At 49.8% G+C, this 20,241-nt stretch overlaps 4 protein-coding genes across 4 annotated transcripts, besides 2 other annotated features; all 4 read right to left on the bottom strand.

Annotated features, from left to right (window-relative positions):
* Window positions 1-2,421: 2,421 nt before the first annotated feature.
* On the bottom strand, window positions 2,422-4,078 carry FPSE_09977 (uncharacterized protein; the record flags this gene model as incomplete). The annotated part of the gene is made up of 3 exons (XM_009263094.1): window positions 2,422-3,392; window positions 3,455-3,760; window positions 3,820-4,078. 3 exons carry the CDS (start codon window positions 4,076-4,078, stop codon window positions 2,422-2,424), a joined length of 1,536 nt encoding a protein of 511 aa, XP_009261369.1.
* A 1,858-nt stretch (window positions 4,079-5,936) lies between these two features.
* On the bottom strand, window positions 5,937-7,106 carry FPSE_09976 (uncharacterized protein; the record flags this gene model as incomplete). The annotated part of the gene is made up of 1 exon (XM_009263093.1): window positions 5,937-7,106. One exon carries the CDS (start codon window positions 7,104-7,106, stop codon window positions 5,937-5,939), a length of 1,170 nt encoding a protein of 389 aa, XP_009261368.1.
* A 2,046-nt stretch (window positions 7,107-9,152) lies between these two features.
* Window positions 9,153-11,114, bottom strand: FPSE_09975 (uncharacterized protein; the record flags this gene model as incomplete). Its single annotated transcript, XM_009263092.1, has 1 exon — window positions 9,153-11,114. One exon carries the CDS (start codon window positions 11,112-11,114, stop codon window positions 9,153-9,155), a length of 1,962 nt encoding a protein of 653 aa, XP_009261367.1.
* Window positions 11,115-12,177: 1,063 nt separating this feature from the next.
* Window positions 12,178-12,227: a microsatellite.
* Window positions 12,228-13,567: 1,340 nt separating this feature from the next.
* Window positions 13,568-13,592: a microsatellite.
* A 4,120-nt stretch (window positions 13,593-17,712) lies between these two features.
* FPSE_09974 (uncharacterized protein) lies at window positions 17,713-18,609 on the bottom strand (the record flags this gene model as incomplete). Its single annotated transcript, XM_009263091.1, has 1 exon — window positions 17,713-18,609. The coding sequence occupies one exon, from the start codon at window positions 18,607-18,609 to the stop codon at window positions 17,713-17,715; it is 897 nt and encodes a 298-aa protein (XP_009261366.1).
* Between the last annotated feature and the right edge of the window lie 1,632 nt (window positions 18,610-20,241).

The following is a 20,241-nucleotide window of genomic DNA, read 5'->3' as shown; positions in this document are numbered from 1 at the left end:
ACCCGCCATCTCCCTTGGTACGACCTCCTGTGATGCACCCATATGACGACAATATCCGACGCCGAGTCACCTGATACCCAACCCGAGCTCGATTTACTGCCAATCTGGTTTAACTGCTTTTACTTTCTGCTTTCCCCAAAAACGACGCAGGCGCCATGTATACCACGTTCCTTCAACGCTCGCTACAACCGAATCATATCACGTTGCCATGCAACGCCAACACTCCTTAAACATCGACTGATACACGCGCCTGGGAGTGCTGTATCATGCCCCACACTCCTTAATGCCCGTCACCAAAAGAACCGACACTCCTTCAAATAATGATACCCCATAGACACTCCTTCCTGACGACTTTACGACGATTCGATTGGTTATAGAATTGACTCCTTACGGACCCCGCTTACCATTGTGGGAGAACCGTACCAGGAGAGCATAGCGACTGTTTTATTTATTTTTTACTGCGCCCGGGAAAAAGTTTGGCGTTTACTGGAGTTTAAGTTAGCATTGTTGGGCGCTTTCGACCATGTTCTGCTTGCTTCTTTTTGGAATAATCATGCTTTTCGCTTCCAGCTCTTCGCAGAGCCTGGGGTAGCGATGGAACGACACGGGACAGAAGCGCGATTGGATTTTGGAATATTTTATCTGGCCATGCGAGAGACTGCAGGCAGACATATGTATGTTTTGGATAGGCATGACACATATGAAGGATATCATGTGAGGATAGACCCTATATTTGTTGCTTGTCACGGCTGTATTTCATGATTTGTAGGGAAGATTGATTGTCTGATTGCAGTTGCATACACTGCTCGGAGGTTAATCGTTAATCTACGCTGTTGCATTTACTATAAATTTCTCGACCCCAAGTGATTGATTAATGTTGTACTAATGAAGTCATCGTCTCTTGTAAGTCCTATGCCTTGTCTGACTTACCTATGGCGAGACAAGTCATGGGGAAAACCGATAGAGAGTAGCGACACTCTCGAAATAGATGCAGCTTGGTCTTGCCAAGTCCAACTTGAAATGAAAGCAATACACTGGTTCTCTCACGCAAGCTGTAAAGGTCGTAGTCTTGATCGTGAGTTTTCAGTGCATCGTCACCTTGTGTACACAATACTAACCACCTCATGCCTGCTGAATGTAGGAAACGCTCTTGGTTTCGTCATGGTTTGACCCAAGGCATGCAATCATGCCTCTTGCGAAGGCACACTTACAACAAAAGGGTTCCCATGTGTTGCACTTCTGATCTACCGTCTTCACTTTGCCACCCACGAACTCATTGCTGCGTCTCCAGCAGACCGTGTCTGGCAAGTTTGATCAATGTGTTTTCAAGACCCAGGTCTTAACCAGTACTTTCCCCCGGCAATCTCCATGAACGGTGCAGCCGACAGGTAGTCTCTGCTTGGGCTATGTGCTTACCCAAGGGATAATAGCCGGTATAAGAAGTTTCCTAATCGGTTATGTCCATTGAGTGATGTGAATGTCAGCTAGCTTAGCTATTCGTTGTCTTGAATTTGAGCTTGTTATCATGAATCCACATATTACCCTGCCGGTATCCTCGTTGTGTGATATATGGTACACATGACCTATGATACGAGACATCTTGATACCCAAAATGTGGCGGCGACTAATCAGACAACATACAGCCCGTGACATGGGCCGCAGCTATAACGAGCTCCCAAGTATTATGTATCACTACATGTCTACGACTTTCTCACAATTTCGGCCTCTTGTCATGCCTCTCTATACGGATGTTACAATACTTATGATTGGATTGGATTTGAAGCTGGGACTACTTCAGTCAACACCTTCCATACTTCGACGCCCTTTTTTATGAGGCTGCAAGCAGAGCCCTCCCAGACATCAACGCCATCCATAGCTTTCAATGGGCAAGCTACTATCCAAACCCCCATACGCGCCCAGGACAGCCCCAGATAAACGGTGGCGGGCAGTACAATGCAGTGCATAAAAATAAAAGAAACAAGCCTCGACAAAAGAGCGCATAGCCATCCAGGTTGTTGGTATCAATATTCCATTCCGGTCCCCTTCCCAGGAACTCATATCCAGCCGATTTCACCTCTGCTCGGAGGCCTGATCGGTTTCCTGTCTAGAAAATACATAGTAAAAAAACGACGGCCACCATTTGGAGGCTCTGTTGCCTCGGAAATGCGCGCCTGTCAATACCCAAAACTCCGAGGCGCCTGTGCGGGAAAAACAAAACGATTGAAATGGATCATGTGTGGGTGTATTGGTTCGAATGAACTCCAGTATTGTATTGTCGATGCTGCATCTCTTGAGCATCGACACTCTTCAAAGTCATGGCCCGATGTTTTAAAAAACCTGGGCGTATTGGCCGTCTGTTGATCTTTGGTGCAAAGAACACGTATCTCCTGCTTGATGAAGGAGTTATGTTTGCATCACATCTCAAGCCGACGTACTGCTTCGAGGTCTATTCGACGCCGTTCGGTTTGGTGGAGGCAATCGTGCACTGTCGCTGCGATCACGTCCAGCACCTTGTCGCACGGCATCACTGTAACTCGGCACAGGTGGATTGCGGGGGCTCGAGCTTCGATCAGAAGGTAGCACGGTGGCAGATGAATTGCCTCGGCTTCGATTCATCACCCGAATCAGCGGCGTGTCTTCTTCGCTATCACTGCCGTATCGATCATCATCATCGTCATCACTGCTGGAATGGTCAGGACTTTGGTATTCGGGTGGCGGATTTGTTGCGTCTTCGAGGTGCAAGTGTAGAGGGTTATGGTTGTGAGTTTCCTGCTGAGGTCCGGCATTGCTGCTAGCTTCGCCGCTCTCCTCATTGGGTACAAAGTGAGCCAGAGAGATGTCAGTCGAGCTCCTGACCGGTCCAGGGCTTGTTGGGGGTAGCACGCGAAAGTTGCCGCTGCGTGTTCGTCCATGCTGAGGAACTAAGTCATTAGATGGATTGCGTGTGTTGTATGAGCCTGCTGTGATGGAGTGGCTGTGCTGCCTGCCTTGGGGATAAGTAGAACCGTCCTTGGTACCGGCTTCTAACAGAATGCTACCCTGCTCAGATCCGTAAGGGGGCGGAGGGGCCAGGCTTCCAGTGACAGGAGCGAGACCCCACTTCTTGACGTTGGCCTCGATGAAGACGAAACCAGCCTGTCCGAGGTTGACGTGGATAGTAGCAGGGCCGTTTGCACCGATGGCGGGGAAGAAGTTCTGTGCCTTGAGACCGTGGACTACCTCTTCGAGCTTCTTGCCATTGCGCGTGAAGAAGATAGCACCGGTTCGGGGACGGTAACCCACGCCAACAACGTCGCCCTGTACCAATGGGGGGCCGTAAGGAGTGGCGCCAAATGGTTGGTTATAGCGACGAGCACCGGTAGATTGGTATCCAACAGAGTACTTGTGGTAACCTGGAAACACTGTCAGCAAGTAATCGAAGAAGAATGGCGTACAAGAGTATGACAAAACCCACCAGGTAGTCGGAAGAGAGGATAAGGCTTGGTGGCCATGCCGATGCTCAGCAGAGTGCTTTCTGGCTTTTCGTATATCTTGGCCTCCCAGTAGTAGACGTCGTTTTGCTTGGGAACAGGCAGGTTGCTCATGACGGTGCATTCCGAGTCGAAGAATTCGATCTCAGTGCGAGCTTCGACAAAGCAGTTGGCGATCTCGAGTTCAGGTTCAAACTCCCATGCGGAGACACCCTTTTCCTGGATAGCGAGATATTGCGACAGAGAGATATCAGTCTGCATCGACTCGGGAGGGTTTGCGGTGACCCAGGCTGTTGCGACAGTTAGTTTGTTTTGTTCTTTTTATGTTGGAGCGAACAGTTCTGCGTACCCTTTGCACGTAGGTATTCCTGACGGGTCATGTCGTCCATGACCTCGAGGGCCTCGGCCTCATCACGCGCGAATGCCTGTTCATCATCGTATTCACCTGGTCGACCAAGCCGATCGAGAATAATGCGACCAGTGCTCGCGCAGCCGGAAACCCAGAAGATAAAGATGACCAAAGCGATGAGGACGATGGATCCGAAGGATGACACGAGGCCGATGACGACGCCTGTAAAGGCTGATGACGGGTTCGACGTTAGCCCCATGATGGGCGATAACGAGGTTTCCTATTGACTATCTCTTGAATTTGGCTGGTCTGTATTCAGAAGTAGATTTGATGTCGAATTGTGGTTGATTCGGGGCGTATGGACCGTGTTGTGCGGGTTAATCGATCGATCGGTCGGTTGTGGACAATCAAGGTCACGGTTCTTGGCGGACGGCGTCACCGCCGCAAATGGTACATGTAAGAATCAATCGCGCAGCGAGATAAGGTCAGATTGAAGAGGGTCCTGATGGGGGAATCGCCGAAGAATAGATGAAAAAATGGTGGAAGAGAAAAAAACGCCGAATGAAGGTGAAGTAAGAAACCTGTGATAGGAACGGCTGGTTTCAAGACCAAAAAGTTTTGGTGTTGATGAAGGAGGAGGAATGACGAAGATGGGGGAGGGAGAGACAAGTAAGAGTGAGGGCCAGAGCCAGAGCCAGAGCGAGAGTAGTGAGAGAGGCGAAGCGTTTTGGGTGGTTGGTGGGATCAAATGTGGAGGAGAAGAGAGCCAAGGATGCGGCCCACGCGATATCGCCACGCAAAGTGCCTTGACAGGAGTAAATATAAGTAAATAATAAGGGTTAATAAATACGTTCGTGTTTAGAGTTGGAGAAGAGACAGTTGTCTGCAGCAATGGAGAGGTATCTTGTGCATTCATTTGCGTACGTCTTTCATGGTCGCGTCATGACTCCCAATAGAATGTAACATGAACTCCCGCACTCATCCATGTCAGTGAATGAATGCTCCCAGCGACGAGACCTTGTAGATTAGTAGCGGGGGGGCCTTCTAACACTGACTGACTCTGGAGGGGCGAGGCAAAGTCAGCCCGCGCTCGTTCCCGCCGGTTCCGTCCAAGGCGGGACACGATAGCGCTTGTCTACTTGTATCGCTGTTAGCGTAGGCCACTTTGTTAGGCTGCATGTCACTATCATTCCATGTGGGGCATCATGTCTTCCAAGGCTGATCCAGGTCCTGATCTATCATGGATGGAATGTTTTCTCCAGGAACAGGAACAGGAACAGGAACTGAATTCAGGTCCCATGTTCCATATCAGTCACAGAATCTACTGCATACAAGGGACCATTTCCACACTCAGTCATACAGTGCCTTATTTGTTTCGGCCCGGTGGCTACTCGCTACAGCCAAGACTAACCCCCGGGTTTCACATCCTCCATGGATCAGGCGCCTAGCAGCATTGAATGGATCGTAGATCCTGCCTGCTGCGCTATTTTGAGCTGTCGCGATACGCCTCACGTCGGAACAAACTTGGCTGTACAGAGTAGCTGTATTGCTGACCAACAGTGTTGCTCTTTAGCTTTGAACTCGTCAATGTTTTGACATTGATGCTGGGGTTCTGAAACAACCACTCCGTTCACCAACAGATTGCGTATTGGGATAACGAGTTCTTCCTCGCCCTTGGTTGATCAAAGCAGCAATCTGTCGCGTGGGCGTTGCAGCATTGGCATAGACTTTTCCCACGAGAAGTTTAATATAACAAATACGCGTTGTCCAACTCGTACAAGACTCTCGAGTTACTGATGCATAGCTGAGACTCGCTTATGTTTGCTTGATGAGATTCAAAACCACTGTGCACATACACTCCCAAAGCGCAAAACAGTGATAAAAGTTAATGAACTAAACATGTAAACTTATCGTATCGTGCTTTATTTATAATCTACTAATCTGAGCAGCGTATCCATTCATGTCCGTGATAATCCGTTACCGTGCCTATTTACATACATTACACATACTACATGAACCAAGCCCATTCCCGAATCCCTAATAGCAAAAGTCGCAATTTACCCGTCAAAATTCAATAAACGATTTTCGTCAACCCATGTACCGAGATCATTCATCCCCTATTCCTCTGTCGTTCGACCCCGGCGGTACTCTCGCTGCGCTCTGCGTGCCCTTCTCTCCTCTCTCGCACGCTCCTTCTCCAACTCCCTCAACTCAGGCATCGGGTGGTGATAACTCTTGGTTCCCAGGTCGCCGCTATCGTCCGTGGTACGAGTCACCTGCGATCCGTCGAGAAGGCTCTCGCTCACCTGCGAGTCGGCCTGGGTGTCGGCGCGGGAGTAGCTTTCGGCACGCTGGTAGCTAAAGTCGCGGCGCGCATTGCGGCCAGCTTCACGTAGACGACGGGCCTCAGCACGCATACGCTCGGCCTCACGGTTCTCGCGACGATCAGCGGTAGAGTAAACCTTGCGGATGCCGGCCTTGGCCTTGGTAGGTGTAGTCGTAGGTGTAGTCTGGCGATCGGAGAGGAGGTTGGTTGAAACGTTGGATTCGGTGCCGTTGTTGGTAGAGCCGTCCCACTCAGAGCCTTCGCTTTCCTTGTTCAAACCGCCGACACGAGCAGCTCTTTCATGGCGGTAGTTGCGGAGTTCCTTCTTGGCAGCACGTTCGGCATCTTCATCCTCGACACCCTCCTCACCGACGTGACGGCTGGTCTTCTTGCCCTTCTTTGCACGCTCACGATCTCGCTTTTCCTGCTTGCGGCGACGCTTCTCACGGGCATAAATGTCGCTAGCTCCAGCTGTAATACCAGTAAGTGTCGTGCCCTCTGTAACAACGGTTGTGTTATCGTCATCAACGTCCTTGTATACGCTACCACCACCGAGGTTTGTTGGCCGAGTCGCATTGGAAAGAATAGTGCCGTTAGGTCCTGTGCGTCGCAGTACAGTAGATTTGTAGTCATCCCAATCCTCCTCCTTGAATTGGAAACCACCGTTCTTGGCCCAGAAGAAAAACCAGATACCGGTGCAAACGAAGACGACACCAATCAGAGCGAAGAGAAAGAAGAAACCCGCATTGTTGATGTTGTGAGGGTCGAAAGAGCCTGACTCGGGCTCGACAGATGGCTTGTGTCTGTTGTTGCTGTCTTTATCATCGTCGCCTCGAGTGTTGAGTACTTTGGAAGCCTCGAGCAGATGTCCCTGGAGTGAAGAGAAAGCCTCGGCAGCTCTAGGGGCGTGTTGTGTGAGCGAAGGCGCACTGCGCAATGTGCGAATGAGGGCGGGAGCCATGATGGAATGAGTCTGTGATGAGCAGGTCTCAGTCACAGAAATATGATAAAGCTAGGCTTCGGGTGCTGTAGCCCAGCCGAGCTTGTCGGTGTATAGGACCAAGCGGTCAAGACGAATTGTACAAATCAAAAGACTGAATAAATTCGGCGTGTCGTATGTCGTTAAAATGGATCGTGTCGAGTCGTGATGAATGGGAAAAGTGTTTGCTCTGAGATAAAGAGCGGTAAAACGGTCGAGAAGAGGGACTTGCGTGGCTTCGCCAAGGTGATGGTGCTTGGTTAACCGAGAAACGAGGCAGGGAAAATACGTGGCTGGGACGGGTAAAGGGTGGTTGGGCACTTAAACGTGCGCGTTGGAATCCCTACAACGCTCGATATAGCACGCCAGATTGGAGACTAAGGGATAAAAATGCTAAAATTGTGACATCAGAATGTTTTTTAGTCCCTTCTAGAGTAGATCTAGGCATTCTATCTAGCGATTCTCTCAACTGATGTCCATTGTCGTCAAATTCAGCCACAATCATCAAATGACGTCGAAAGTAAATAATCCCACGACTGCTGACCGGGCAACGCTCGCACTGAGTGCCAATTTAGTCAACACCCAATCACATCCGTCCACGACTCGATGCTCCAGATCTCAATGCACACGCCCCTATCCAAGGTTTCGTTTCTGGCCGTTTGGGAATGGGAACTGACGAGCTCTCTTTTAGCCCGCATAAGTCGGCGGGTGGGAAAGAAGCTTCTAGGGGAACAGCGTTGATCCAATGCCTGGCTCCCAAAGCAAAGTTCCTAACGCGCGCATAGTTCATCGTGATCCTTTGAGTTGGGCTTGCTACAAACCCGAGACCCAGGAACCGTGTCTGATTCAACTCAGCCCCTGAGAAGCAGTCCATAGCTTACGGCCGCATGAATTGCAGTCAGAGGCGCTTAACTGAAATTGTTGGTTGTTAAATGTAAGCAAGTCTGTAGCTACAGGTTTAGGAGATCGGCCGTCTTTCACGCATAAAGTCAGATACCTGAGACGAGCGGTTCTTATGCTGTGGTTCTTATGCTGTATATCCACCATTCATCCCTTACTCCTTCCCCAAAGAACACCAAATCCGTGTTTCAACTCCATCCCTTATTCCCTTTGAAGCTGCTACTTTACCCCAGATCGGCAGTATCTGTCACAGTTCACTTGTGGTAAAGTCTCAGACAAGAAGATTGAAAAACCCAAACATGCATGTCATGCTGGTTGTAACATAAGATTATTATCTGTAGGGCAACAGATAGAGGCGCGAACCTCATTTGCCCGTACAATCTATCGTTTTGATAACAAAGCTTGTATAATCCTTCCAGCCATGTCTCGATTTCCTCCTCTTACGACATGCTCAACAATGCAATACAAAAAGCCACATCCGTAACCGTTTCTCACGCAGCTCCTTCCGAGGATGCACACAAATCCAGTCATAGCGAAAAGGAAGATGTAGACCAACATAATCAAGTTGTAGTCGTAATCCTGCCAGAGTAGTCTTAGGGGCCAAGGTCGTCAGTACTGGGTAGCCTTCGACCGTGCGTCAGATTGAGACGACTTGGTCGATAGCCGCCCAAAGATGAAACCTCGTATCCCTAAAACACAATGGGCGTCTTTCCATTGCTCCAACTAAATCCAACACAAGCCCCACGAGGGCATACATGATTTCCGGGTAAAAGAGTTGTTTTGTGTAAGCGCCCATGACCTGAGCGGCTGGTAATAGAGCACCGAATCGCTGCGGGAATAGGATCCTCCCACCATCAACACTTTTGGGGTATCAAGTTTCTGCGATGAAGCCAACAGGCGTGCTTAACCCAAGAATAAAAGCATAAGGATACAGATTCAGTGTGGTACAGAATGTCCATCAAAATGCTCAATCAAAAGCCAAGATCCAAGATTAAACGTAAGACGCTGCCCATCCTGTAGACATCTGAATGCAGATAATATGAAGAAGAAATAGATATAATTCAAAAGACAAAAATGCAAAAACGCGCTGATCATCAACTTTATCGTCTCTCATAAGAAGAAGAATCATCAATAAATGTAGTCGTCCATGGTTAGTGACGGATCATACGGGGCATGATTTCCAGAATAGCCCCGATGATGTGAGTCAGAACGACTGGGAGTGTGTGGTCGGTAAGGAAGAGCTTTTCGTTCCACCCGGCTTTGGACGTCCTCAAGCTGATAATAACTGCTTGCGCGGTCGCTGCCGAGGCGGGAGCCAGCAGTTGGTCTGGAGAAGGTAATCTCTCCTCCATCACCGCATTCAATCTCAGCGCCCGATACACGCACGACAGCCGAACCTGAAACTTTAATAGTAACATTGTCGGTATCGCTAGAAGAAGATCGGGTGAGGCCAGTAGTGTTGCTTCGCTTGTACTCGCTGTCATCGTGACTGCCGCTGCTGCGACTGCTTCCGCCACCAAGCCGAGGGTTGCTGGCTTTGCGAAGGGCATCGGCAGTAAGAGGCATGGCAGGGCCGCCATTGATATCTTCCTGATATTTCATAGCGTCCATGTACTTGTCCTCATCTTCCAGACTGGCACCACCACTGTCGTACTGCTCATAATCATAGAATGAATCTCTCCTCGTGTTACGGGCAGGGATGATGTCAATTCCTCCACGCTCATATGCAACAGATCCGCGGCGAGTGCTGCGGGCAGGAACAATATCAGCACCATAGCTTTCATATGCGACCGAGCTTCTTCGAGGGCGGGACAAGGCTGTACGACGGTCAAAGTTGGCCTCTGGAGAGTCGGCAAACAGACCAGGGCTGTCTGCGAACTCGTCATCATCGTAACCTTGTTGGTCTGCAAACCCGACACGGCTACGGGTGGATGGTGGAGGGCGTGAAGGAGTTCTCGTCTTTTGACGAGTCATTGTTTGAGGTGGAGCACGGAATGGAGTGGTTTGAGTAGGCATCGCGGACTTGGGTCGTGGAATACTTTCAGGAGGAGGCATTCGTCGACGGTCGTCCTCGATCTGTTGTGGCTTCTTACTAGAACGGGAGGCACGCCTTAACGGACGAGGAGGCTCAGGCTGTTGTTCCTCAATCTCATACTCATCATGAGGGTATCCAATATTGGAAGGAGAAGGCTGGTCCTGTCGGAATCCCATGGATGAAGCAGGTCGCTCGAAACGGTTCCTGAGATGGGCGCTTGCTTGCGAGGAGGGCATGTCAAAGAAGCCGGGTGGTCCTCCACCGACAGGCGAAGGCGATGGCGGAATGCCCGATACAGACGGAGACGATGCTCCAGGGAAATAGGGCGAGGGTCCAGGGAATGATCCAACGGGGAAGGAGGGTGGCTGAGAATGCTGGTGGTGATGCCAGCCAGCATTGGAAATAGGAGGAGCTGGTTGTCCAGGGTAATAGCTGTGAGGTCGAGTTTGAGCACGGGGGCGCATGCCCGAAACGGCAGGCTGTTGAACACCATAGCAAGAAGGGTCTTCAACGCGGCCTCTACGATATTGTTGAATGACAGGCTCAGTCCTGGTGTGGCTCAAAGACGTAGGGCGGGGTCTCCTCGCCGGTTTGGCCTCACGCTCTCTGGGTGGTGCTTGCTGTGCTTGTGCTTGTGCCTGAGCTTGAGCTTGAGCTTGCTGCTTAGCTTCAGACCTGGCTTTTCGTTGTTGCAGCTCGGCAGCTTCTTTTTGTTTTCTCTCCTTGCGGCGTCGGTCTTTGTCTCGTTGTTCACGTTGTTGTTCACGCTCTCGCTCCCGTTCATGGTCCCGACGGGGACGTTCCTCCCTACGGGGGGCAGGGCGAGGAGGTTCCTCGTCTGAATAGTCATCGCTAGGAGGGGTTACCTGCCTCCGGCTTGAGTGTCGTCTGTGTTCGCCGCGGGACTTTCCAGTGTTGGGACGTTCCTTGGGAGGGGGGCTCGCGGGACCTGGAGCTTCAGAGACGGCATAGCGGCGTGTAGCTTGGATGCCCTGGAGGACAGAGGTCTCTGAGTCCTCAGCGGCATCCTCGACGTAGCAAACGTTTTTGGACATTGTGTGTGTGGAAAAGGACCAGGTGTTTTAGCCTGTGTGAGTTGGCTTCAAAGAAGCTTTGGTTGGAGGAGGGGTTCGACGGGTTCGAACAGGGACCACACTAGGTGGGACGGCAGAGTAGGTATGTATATAAAGTCGCAATGGCAGGCGGTGAGTAAGCCGGCAATGATGGTGACGGTCTTTGCAATCGCAAACGCAATGCTTTAACGTCCCCTTTCGTAAAACCAGACAAGCGACATGTGAAGGAACTCGAAGTCGTCGATCAAGACAGTTGGAACTGGAAAAAAGTCGAGAATAAAATGTCGCTGGTGAATTGGATTGGGTGTTGAAGGCGGTGACGATAGTGGCATAGACCAGGGCGGGCTTTTTTCGATGGAGACGCTAGTAACGAATTTTGTTTATAGCCGAACGGTATGAAAAGTCGATCGAGATGAATATGATACTCGAGTTGAAGCGAGGAAGCGAATAAATAAGTATGTAGATCTGGATTTTCAAGAAAAAAGACGAGTTATCAAACTGTCATGGGTAGAAGACAAGACATGGAAGACAAGAAGGAGGGGAGGAGGGGAAAGAAGCGATGGGCATGGATGGGACGGGATGGTCTGTTTTTAATAAAAGTGCAAGTGCAGTGAGTGCAGGTGGCCCTGGTGGTAGTTTTCAGGGCCTGGGGGGCGTCGAGTTAGTGGGAGAGATGGGGAGTCGGATCGATGTGTGGGGGCGTGCGCTCAGACAGTTACCGGTAGGCAGTTTTTAGTGGGAGAAGCACTGGACTATTACCGCCGGGCAGGCAGCCACTGGCCGTTGTGGCCCATAGACGTTGATTAATGGCCCAGCAGTACAGAGGAGAAGCCACTTTATTCAAGCCCAACGATTGTCCGTCCATCTTTTTTCTTTCCAAGCTACGTAATAAAACAACACGACATCATCACAACATACCATCGTTCAAATTATTAGGAGTCAAAAAAAGAAAGAAAAAAATGGGTGTCTGCGATGGAAAGAAATGAGATGGGGAAAAGGTGTGTGGACGGGTGTGCAAGGTGCATCCAGCAGCAATGAAGAAGCACACAGCACACGCAGCAAAGCAACAGAACCGAACAGTACAACACAGCGCAGAGAAATGGAAGCAAGGGGGTCTAGTCCCATCATCCACAGGCAAAGGGCGTGTCCTTAGCATACCACGGGACGATCAATCAAGCGACTCGACGCTGGAGCCAGCACAGCAATGGAACTGCAGGCTCACACTCACACTGCAGTTCAAGTCAAATCAAAGCAAGTCAACCACGTCAAGTCGATGCAGGAGAGCAATGACGAAGACAGTGACTGTGACTGACACGAAAAGAGAACAACACGCAGGAAGAGATTGGCTGCCGTTTATTTTTACTCGTTCCTTTATTACCCGCAAAATTTGATTCATCACCACTAAGACAAAAGACAGACACCACCCGTCCACTACTTGTTGAGGGCTTATTCTCGTTCATCCAGCAACCAAACCACCAGAGAGACACTAGACAGACTACTGTACTATGTACTCTTAACCGCCACAAACATTCTGAACCATGACTTTTAGATATTGCTATCACATTCGTCAGCAAGCTCTACTTTCAGAGGTACAATGGTTCCGAGGTGGCAAGGGAGCAGGAGGAGTCTTTGAGAATTAAAAACCGCTACGTCGTCACGGACGGCCCGCCTCACTTCATGCTGTGCTGGCATAGACTGACTACCTTGACTGCCCAGGTATTTTGTGCCGAATTTAGTATACTCGACTCCGTCATCGATGCCCCTGATTTGAATTCCTCCCTCGCTCGACTTTCCCATCTTCCATTCTTCCTCAAACTTTGATTCCTCACAAAAATGCCATAGAAAATTAAGCATCGTATGGAAAACAGGTGGGGGTGGCTAGCTACGCTGAAACCAGGGTCTGTCTGGCCTGCACTTTTGCTGCGCTGGTCAATTATCGTGGAATGGAATGGATCCAAGGCCACAAATAAGCTGCGACCTGGACGATGGAGATTTTCACTAAGCTTTGGTTGATGCTGGGGTATGCTTGCCTTGACTCGAAGGGTAGAATGATTGTCAGTCGATTGTATGAGGAGGGCCTGAGATAAAATCTCTGCTCTCTACTACCTACGTAGTAGTACCGTATAGTTCCGTTGAATAATGTGTCGCGTCACGATGGATATAGAAACTATCAGCGCGTCGTCGTCGTCTCGTCTAGTCCTCAAACATTGAATGCTTACTATGACATGACCCTGATCATAACGACCCAGCCAGCAACCCCCCGTGTACGGACGAAGGACCCCTGGCAATTCATGGCATTGTCATGTGAGTTGTTGCAGTTGGTGAAACACTACGGAATAGCCAAAACACCAACAAACCGTCACCAAACCATGCTCAAACCAAGTGAGGCGGCGGTTAATAAGCTGGCGTTGCTGGTGACGATGCAAACCACCAGCCTCTGCTCTACTCTGCTCTGCTCTGACCCGACCCGACACGACCCTCTCTGCTCTTCCTGCGCCGCCGAGAATGGATCTAATCTGTCCAAGCGACCCCGGATAGTGTCCTATAAGCCCACACAGAAGCGAGAGACCCAGCTTGTAAGCGGGTCAGGGTGCCTATCTGACAGGGAATACCTTTCCATGACTGGTGCCAGTTGCAAGCAGGCAAGCCCAACTGTGGAGTATTTCGAGAGCGTTTTATCCAACGATTCCTTTGGAAGCTTTCTCTGTCTTCCAGTCACGACATTCGCCTTGTCAAAAAAAGTCTGCACATTTGGATTGAGGCTGATGATGACACGCCCCCCCTTGATCCGAAAGTGGCTCACTCCAAAGAAGAGGGAATTGATATCAATCAAGACCTGCTTCACACGTTGATGCTCGTCTATCGATCGGCTGCACTGAAGCGAGAAACGGTCGCCTACATATTCCTATCGCTTCCGAGTCTCGAGGGAGACGGACGGGTGCGCAAACGGGTCAAGGATTGTTCGCCGTTAGCCGGGCAGTTCCCCACGAGAGCGAGTGACAGATAAATGAGACAAACCCAAATCTTCAACTACTCTCGCCCTTTCTGGACAGAGCAGATGGATCGGGTTCTGTCATCACATGGCACAAATGCTTAACAGAGTAGGACAGGGGACGGGTGCACCAGACAAGGACCAGCCAATGCGAGTGATGGGCTCGCCAAAACGGTTATTACTGTAGAAACATGGCGAATGTTAAATTGGGTATGCATAGAGATGCCCGATGTGTAAATGGCTGGCTGCTGGGCCTTGACTCTGGTACTGGCACTCAACGTTGGATATCCATCCGCAAGTCCCCATTGATCTACACCTCCACCAAGTGCCGGGCTTATTAGCTCTGTCCTTGTCCACAAGACTTCTCCTTCCAACCTTTTTGCTTTGTGCCTAACTGGCGAGACTGGGCAAACTCAACCTTTTGCCCAAAGACTGTATGGTTCTCCCCCTCTCTTGGTTCGGGTACCAACAGATGAACCCGATCGACAGCAATTGGAAGCCGAAAACGTGAGTGCAGCGCGGGGTACACGTGGGAAATGTCGAAGCACCCGCCGGTGGTTAATTAACTAATGGGTAAACCTGGTAGTGACCGAGTGACAGGCTGTCCCGCCATCCTTGTCCTCGTCTGCAACTGGCTACTGCGATTGAGTTGAGGCTCCGGGCTTGATTTGGAAGCATGTTTCTGAGGTTATCACTCACAGCGAGCGTTGACTCATATCTACCGTAACATTAGAAACATTGTGTCTTGCATCTCGCTGTGATAGCTGTTTCTTGGTTCTGCTGTTTCCTCCTCAAACAAACCAGAGAACAGCGTAGAATAGTGTCACTTGATTTCCAAGCGCTTGCGGCGTTATCGTTTCTAGCCTGTTCGACGACTCCAGCGAGGTAGTGGCTTCAACCTCACTCGTCCATCCCAGTCGCTTTGCCGCAGTGACCATGCTTGATGCTTGCACAGGCCAGCCCTGGATGCCCAACGCACATCTCACTCACTGTACTGGCTACTACGGTCCATCGACAATAAGAGGTGGCTCGGGCGGTTAGTCCCGTTGTCGGCGATACTACAGCCCTGCCCAGTTGTGACGATCCGGGCTGAGCTCCGTCCCAGCCTCACGTCGCACAATTCGTCACCTCGAATACGTGTCCATCGTGTCCGGTTAGACCTCCGAATCCCGGAGCGAATGACCCCACTCTCGCCGGCTTGACATCCTTGTCCTTCCGCGCCCAGTCCGGCGATGGCCTCCTCTCTCCGCCGTCCTACCGCCGATGGACAACAGGTATGGCGCAGTGACATTATCTGTCCCTTCACGTTATATTTTCTGCTGTAAATTCAGGTCGGCCAGTTCCGATTGCAGCTCACATCGGCTTGCCAGTCATCATCGCCTGTTCTTCTATATATCGAACTACAGACGTTTGTGATTACGAAGCAAGTCAGCGTTACATAGGTAAATAGACGATATCGGTGCCATTCTTATCAGCTGACGCTTGGTGACTCTTATTCTTATCTGCCGTTTACTCCACCCCCATCATTTTGCACCCTTCTTCAGACCCTCTAGCCTCGAGACGTTGCCTTGTTGCACTTTCGTCCACCAAGTTTGCCTCCCCATTGTCTCAGTCTCTAGACAAGAGATACAATTTTCGGTCTAGCCATGGTTCTTGATTGGCGTCCCTTCTACTTGTAATAACATGTTGTCAGGCGTTGTGCTTCATAAATTCTCTGGAACTGTCACGACATACTGCTGTACTGATCGTTCTCTGTTGACATATCCAAAACATACTCAACGGTTGAAAGGTGCTTCATCTGCTAGAATCTTTTGACTAGACCTGACGGGGATATAACTCAACCGGGGGCTTGCGGATGGCTTGCCTTGGTCCCTCCAGATTGTGCGGGGATATGCTAGAGGTGCATCCAAGGCATTGACGCATCGACAGCGCCGTCAGCCGGCATGAGTGCCACACGATTCCTAACCATTGACTGAGATTGTGTTTTAAATCTTTGTGGCAGCTGCCATATCGGTGTTGTTGAGTGTGGCTCTGACTTGCCAGTCCACCCAATTCAGTCAGAGACAGCCGAGACAAAAATCTGTAACAGAAACATCGTGAATGTCGGCGTGGTTCATGTATCAAGGATGACGGATTATCTGTTTTATCAACGAGTCATCCTAGCACTGACCTACTGCGGGGGAGTGCAGCTAGCCTTTGTCTTTCGAGATGACAAGCATAATGACAACCATCATGGGCACAGCTTTCCGGAGCTAGACCGCGGCCTGGTCTTCCTAGCATCGCGTTTGCTGGATCCGCGAATATCGGTCTGCTCTGGATATCTCTTGGAACTAAGCTTGAGACAGCAATGGTTCGCGTCTGGTAGCACATCGCTGCAAGAAACACAAGTGCATAACACCGCTTGAAGATCTGCGGAGGTGGACACTAACTTCTTGGTCCATTCTTGTGATCAAAGTTGTCAGTCACCCTCCCATAGCACGACAACCATCATCGTGTATCCGAACTCATCCGTAAGTTCTGATAACAAATACAATGGTGTTGGAGAAGTCCCAAAAACACCCCTCTTCTCCTCCACCATCTTGCACACACCGCTCTTTGCCATTCGCCCCTCGATCCTACCAGACACAGGACTTTACTTTCGGTTTTGCCGAGCAGAGCCTCAACTTCTGGAGATTGTACATCGTTGACATGTCTTATTGGTATAGAATGTCTTGCGCAAGCAACCATCCACGATTGCATGGGTCTCACATTCATGGGCCACTTTCCTGCATCTGGCCAAGAATCTATTAGTCCACCACAGCAAAACTGTTCTTACTCGCCAAGATCCTATCTCTTCTCTGCGCTGATCAACGTTGTGGTTTCTGTGGCTATGCACGTTACATACCCGTTCTGCTAGCTTGCATTACGCTGCTGTGGAAATTATCATTTTGAGAACGGGCAACAACCCAATCGTGTCTGTTGCATGCGATGCTGTGACCTCTACGATCGATCTGGGATTCGCAGACCCGTACTTGATCTGGCTGTACATTGATAACGAGCTGCAGCTTCACCTGTTGTGGCCGCAAGTGGTTGGACTGTCAGAGGCACTGTCACTGTAGAGATAACTTGAAGAACCATTCACCTGCCACCATGACAATTGACTATTGTAAATTGTAAAACAAGGATGCGGTAGTCCTGGACATGCGATCGTCCGATAACGTGTTGGTTCGATCTCCTTGATACCCCTGTCGCCAATGCTCCTGCTGTGAATCCGCCTCATCAATTTTGCACACATCGCGATTGGCATCTCTGTCAACACTAGATACTACCTTGACCGACCAGAGAACACCATATTTCAAAAGGGTCACAAGATGCACTCACGTTGGGCGCTGTACAACCTTTGTGCCCGATCAACTTAGTGAAAGGAAGAAGCTGGATTCAACTAAGCTAACTACGGAAGAAGGAGGACTATTTATAATAGTCTCCAGAGGGCAGTGACTCTATTAGTCACGCCCAGGTTGCCTCTGCTGCCTATAGGTATCCAATAGCATATAGGCAGTTGGGCAAACAACAAATACATACGAACAAGGGCATCGGGCATCCAACAGATCAAACCACAATGTCCAAGTCTGACACGACAGGTCGGTGGTCCGAGATACGAACGCCATCATCGAAGCTATTCGCCAGCACGCCAAAGGTCTGGACAGTTGCCGTACGCGGCTCCTGGATAAACAAAAAGTCGATGCGCGAGGTCGGCCAGGTACCCCCAAAGCTCGTGTACGTCGTCTCGTTGCCGTAGCGCTTCTCCTTGGGCACCAGGTCCGACACGTCAGAGATGTCAGAGCCAGGCGCCGTTATGGTCTTGTACGCCCCGTCATCGGGCTCGCTGTTGAAATCACCACCGATGAGCACTGCCGATGCCTTCTTGTTACCGGCCTGCCCCCACTCACGGGCGAACTTGACGAGGAGTTTGGCACTGTTCTGCCTGGCCTCTACGCCGATGTGATCGAAGTGGGTGCTGAACACAACGACACGAGTGGCTGTTACGCGGTGCTCGAACTCGGCCATTGTAACGATACGATTGAGCACTGCATCCCAGCCGCGAGAGGGTTTCTCAGGTGTCTTACTCAGCCAGCGTACTTCACTGCGTACGTTCTTCCAGATGTCGTCACGGTAAAAGATGGGAGAGAACTCGCCATCCTCAGGTTTTGTGCCCCGTCCACGACCGATATGTTGCCATTTCGAGCCCAGGTCTTCCTGGATCTCATTGACCTGATGGAAGAGACACTCCTGGAGACAAATGAATGGGCTCTCGTGACCAGCGGTGATGAAGTTCAATTGGTTGATGAGCTTGGGGCGTCGCTCAGCCCAGGGTCTTTCGTGCTTCTCAAAGTTTTTCGTTGCATAGCGGACGTTAAAGGTGACGATGCGCAAGGGCATTCTCTGTTTCTTGGCCGAGATGTTCATTCTCAGCGATGTGCTGGACAGGATGTCGAGCTGGGTCATGGCGGGGTTTGTTGATGGGTTACGTCGTTAGTGGTGGCACGCTTAATAAGACGAGACGAGGATGTCAGACACGGATGGCGATGGAACAGTAGATACGATATGGTTATCTAGAGTATGAGGGATAGGATAAAGTGAAGCTATTAAGGTATTGATGAGTTGACACTGTAGCTAGGGATGGAATGAGACGCGTAGCTAAACGAACAGCTGAACATAGCTAGCTATCCAATGAGGTCATCACGTGGGAGAACTGTGGTTTTGAGCTACGATAGGAAAGGCGTCTTTTCCCCGGATTTGGACCTGCAGGGGCTTCAATCGCGCCTATCTGTATTGGGACGAGGTTCTATAACAGCCAGAAGCTGTGATATGTCGTTTCATTTGGCAACAACAATACAAGACAGAGGCTGAAGAGTATGAAGTTATTTTCCATCATGAATAAGAACTCAGGTTTATTAGCATGAATGGATGGGACAAACTACTAGAAAATAATGAATTGGATAACTCAACACCAAGATATAGCTGAATGGTCTCCAGACTCTCCGAAACGCTCCAGGGTAGGTATGGTTGTATCCTAGAGTTTGATGGGAGTATCGAGACATCTTGTATCGATTGGGGAAAATTTAGGGTTATTTCCAGGTTCTGCTACGCCTCTGAAGACAATATGAGCTTTGGGAATCTTATGCAACTGATGGAAGAGATGGAGCTGCGGTTGGGATCCGTAAACAACGAATTTGCATCAATAACAATTGAAAGTGTTATTTTGCGAACCAGGTCATGGCCTGAGAGCGTTACCACGATAATTGGAACAAAATACCAAGAACTAGACTTTTTAGCATGGTAAAAAAGTATCCGCGGTTGAGCCATGTTCTGTAGCATCGAAAGTGAGGGTTTGTCGGGCATATCTTCCTATGACCTGTTGAGCAGTAGAGAATGTACGAGCGAATATATGGTACGAGACCACCACCAGCACAGGAAAAGAATGTTTACCAAGCATGAAGGTGATGATCAAGCTTCGAAGTAGACAATCGATGCATGGCTTAGCAACCATATCACATTTGTGAAGCAAGATCCTGTTCACTATCGCCATGGAGAATGACGGTAACCAACCACCACAAAATTACTAATGAATCAATTGGGATGGTTGGTAGTATTTCCAAAGTTTCAAGAAGACAATGAATATACTCCGATCAAGCTTGTTATTCTACTCTACTCAATTGAAAGGGGTCAAGGTAGGCTCTACTCCATTGCTTCATTGTGTTCGCTGTCACTGTGCATTGGGATTTATCGTGTGCGTTCCATCTTGGCAGTTTCTATATCAATCTTTCTTTTACAGAGGAATTGACCAAGTTGCAGTATTGACATATGCTAATACAAACCTGCAGAGAATACTTTGGATATGCCATCAGGAAGAGCTCAGCTATGGAAATGTTGAGAGTAGTGCCGCATTGACCACAATGTCTGATGGCTATCTGCGTCCCTAGACTGGTTCCATCCGATATCAAAGCTGCCTCAGTCATGGGACAATATCCTTCTCGGGCCTGGACTTGAAAAGTCAGGTACTGCACCATCTTGAATACATACCTAGCTGCACAATCCTTTTGGGCCGGTGCCAGGGGAAATCTGACACTTAAACAA

Source organism: Fusarium pseudograminearum, chromosome 1 (genome assembly GCF_000303195.2).
Source record: "Fusarium pseudograminearum CS3096 chromosome 1, whole genome shotgun sequence".
Lineage (NCBI taxonomy): Eukaryota > Fungi > Ascomycota > Sordariomycetes > Hypocreales > Nectriaceae > Fusarium > Fusarium pseudograminearum.
The sequence above is the reverse complement of the archived record's forward strand: the minus strand, read 5'-3'. Positions and strand labels throughout refer to the sequence as shown.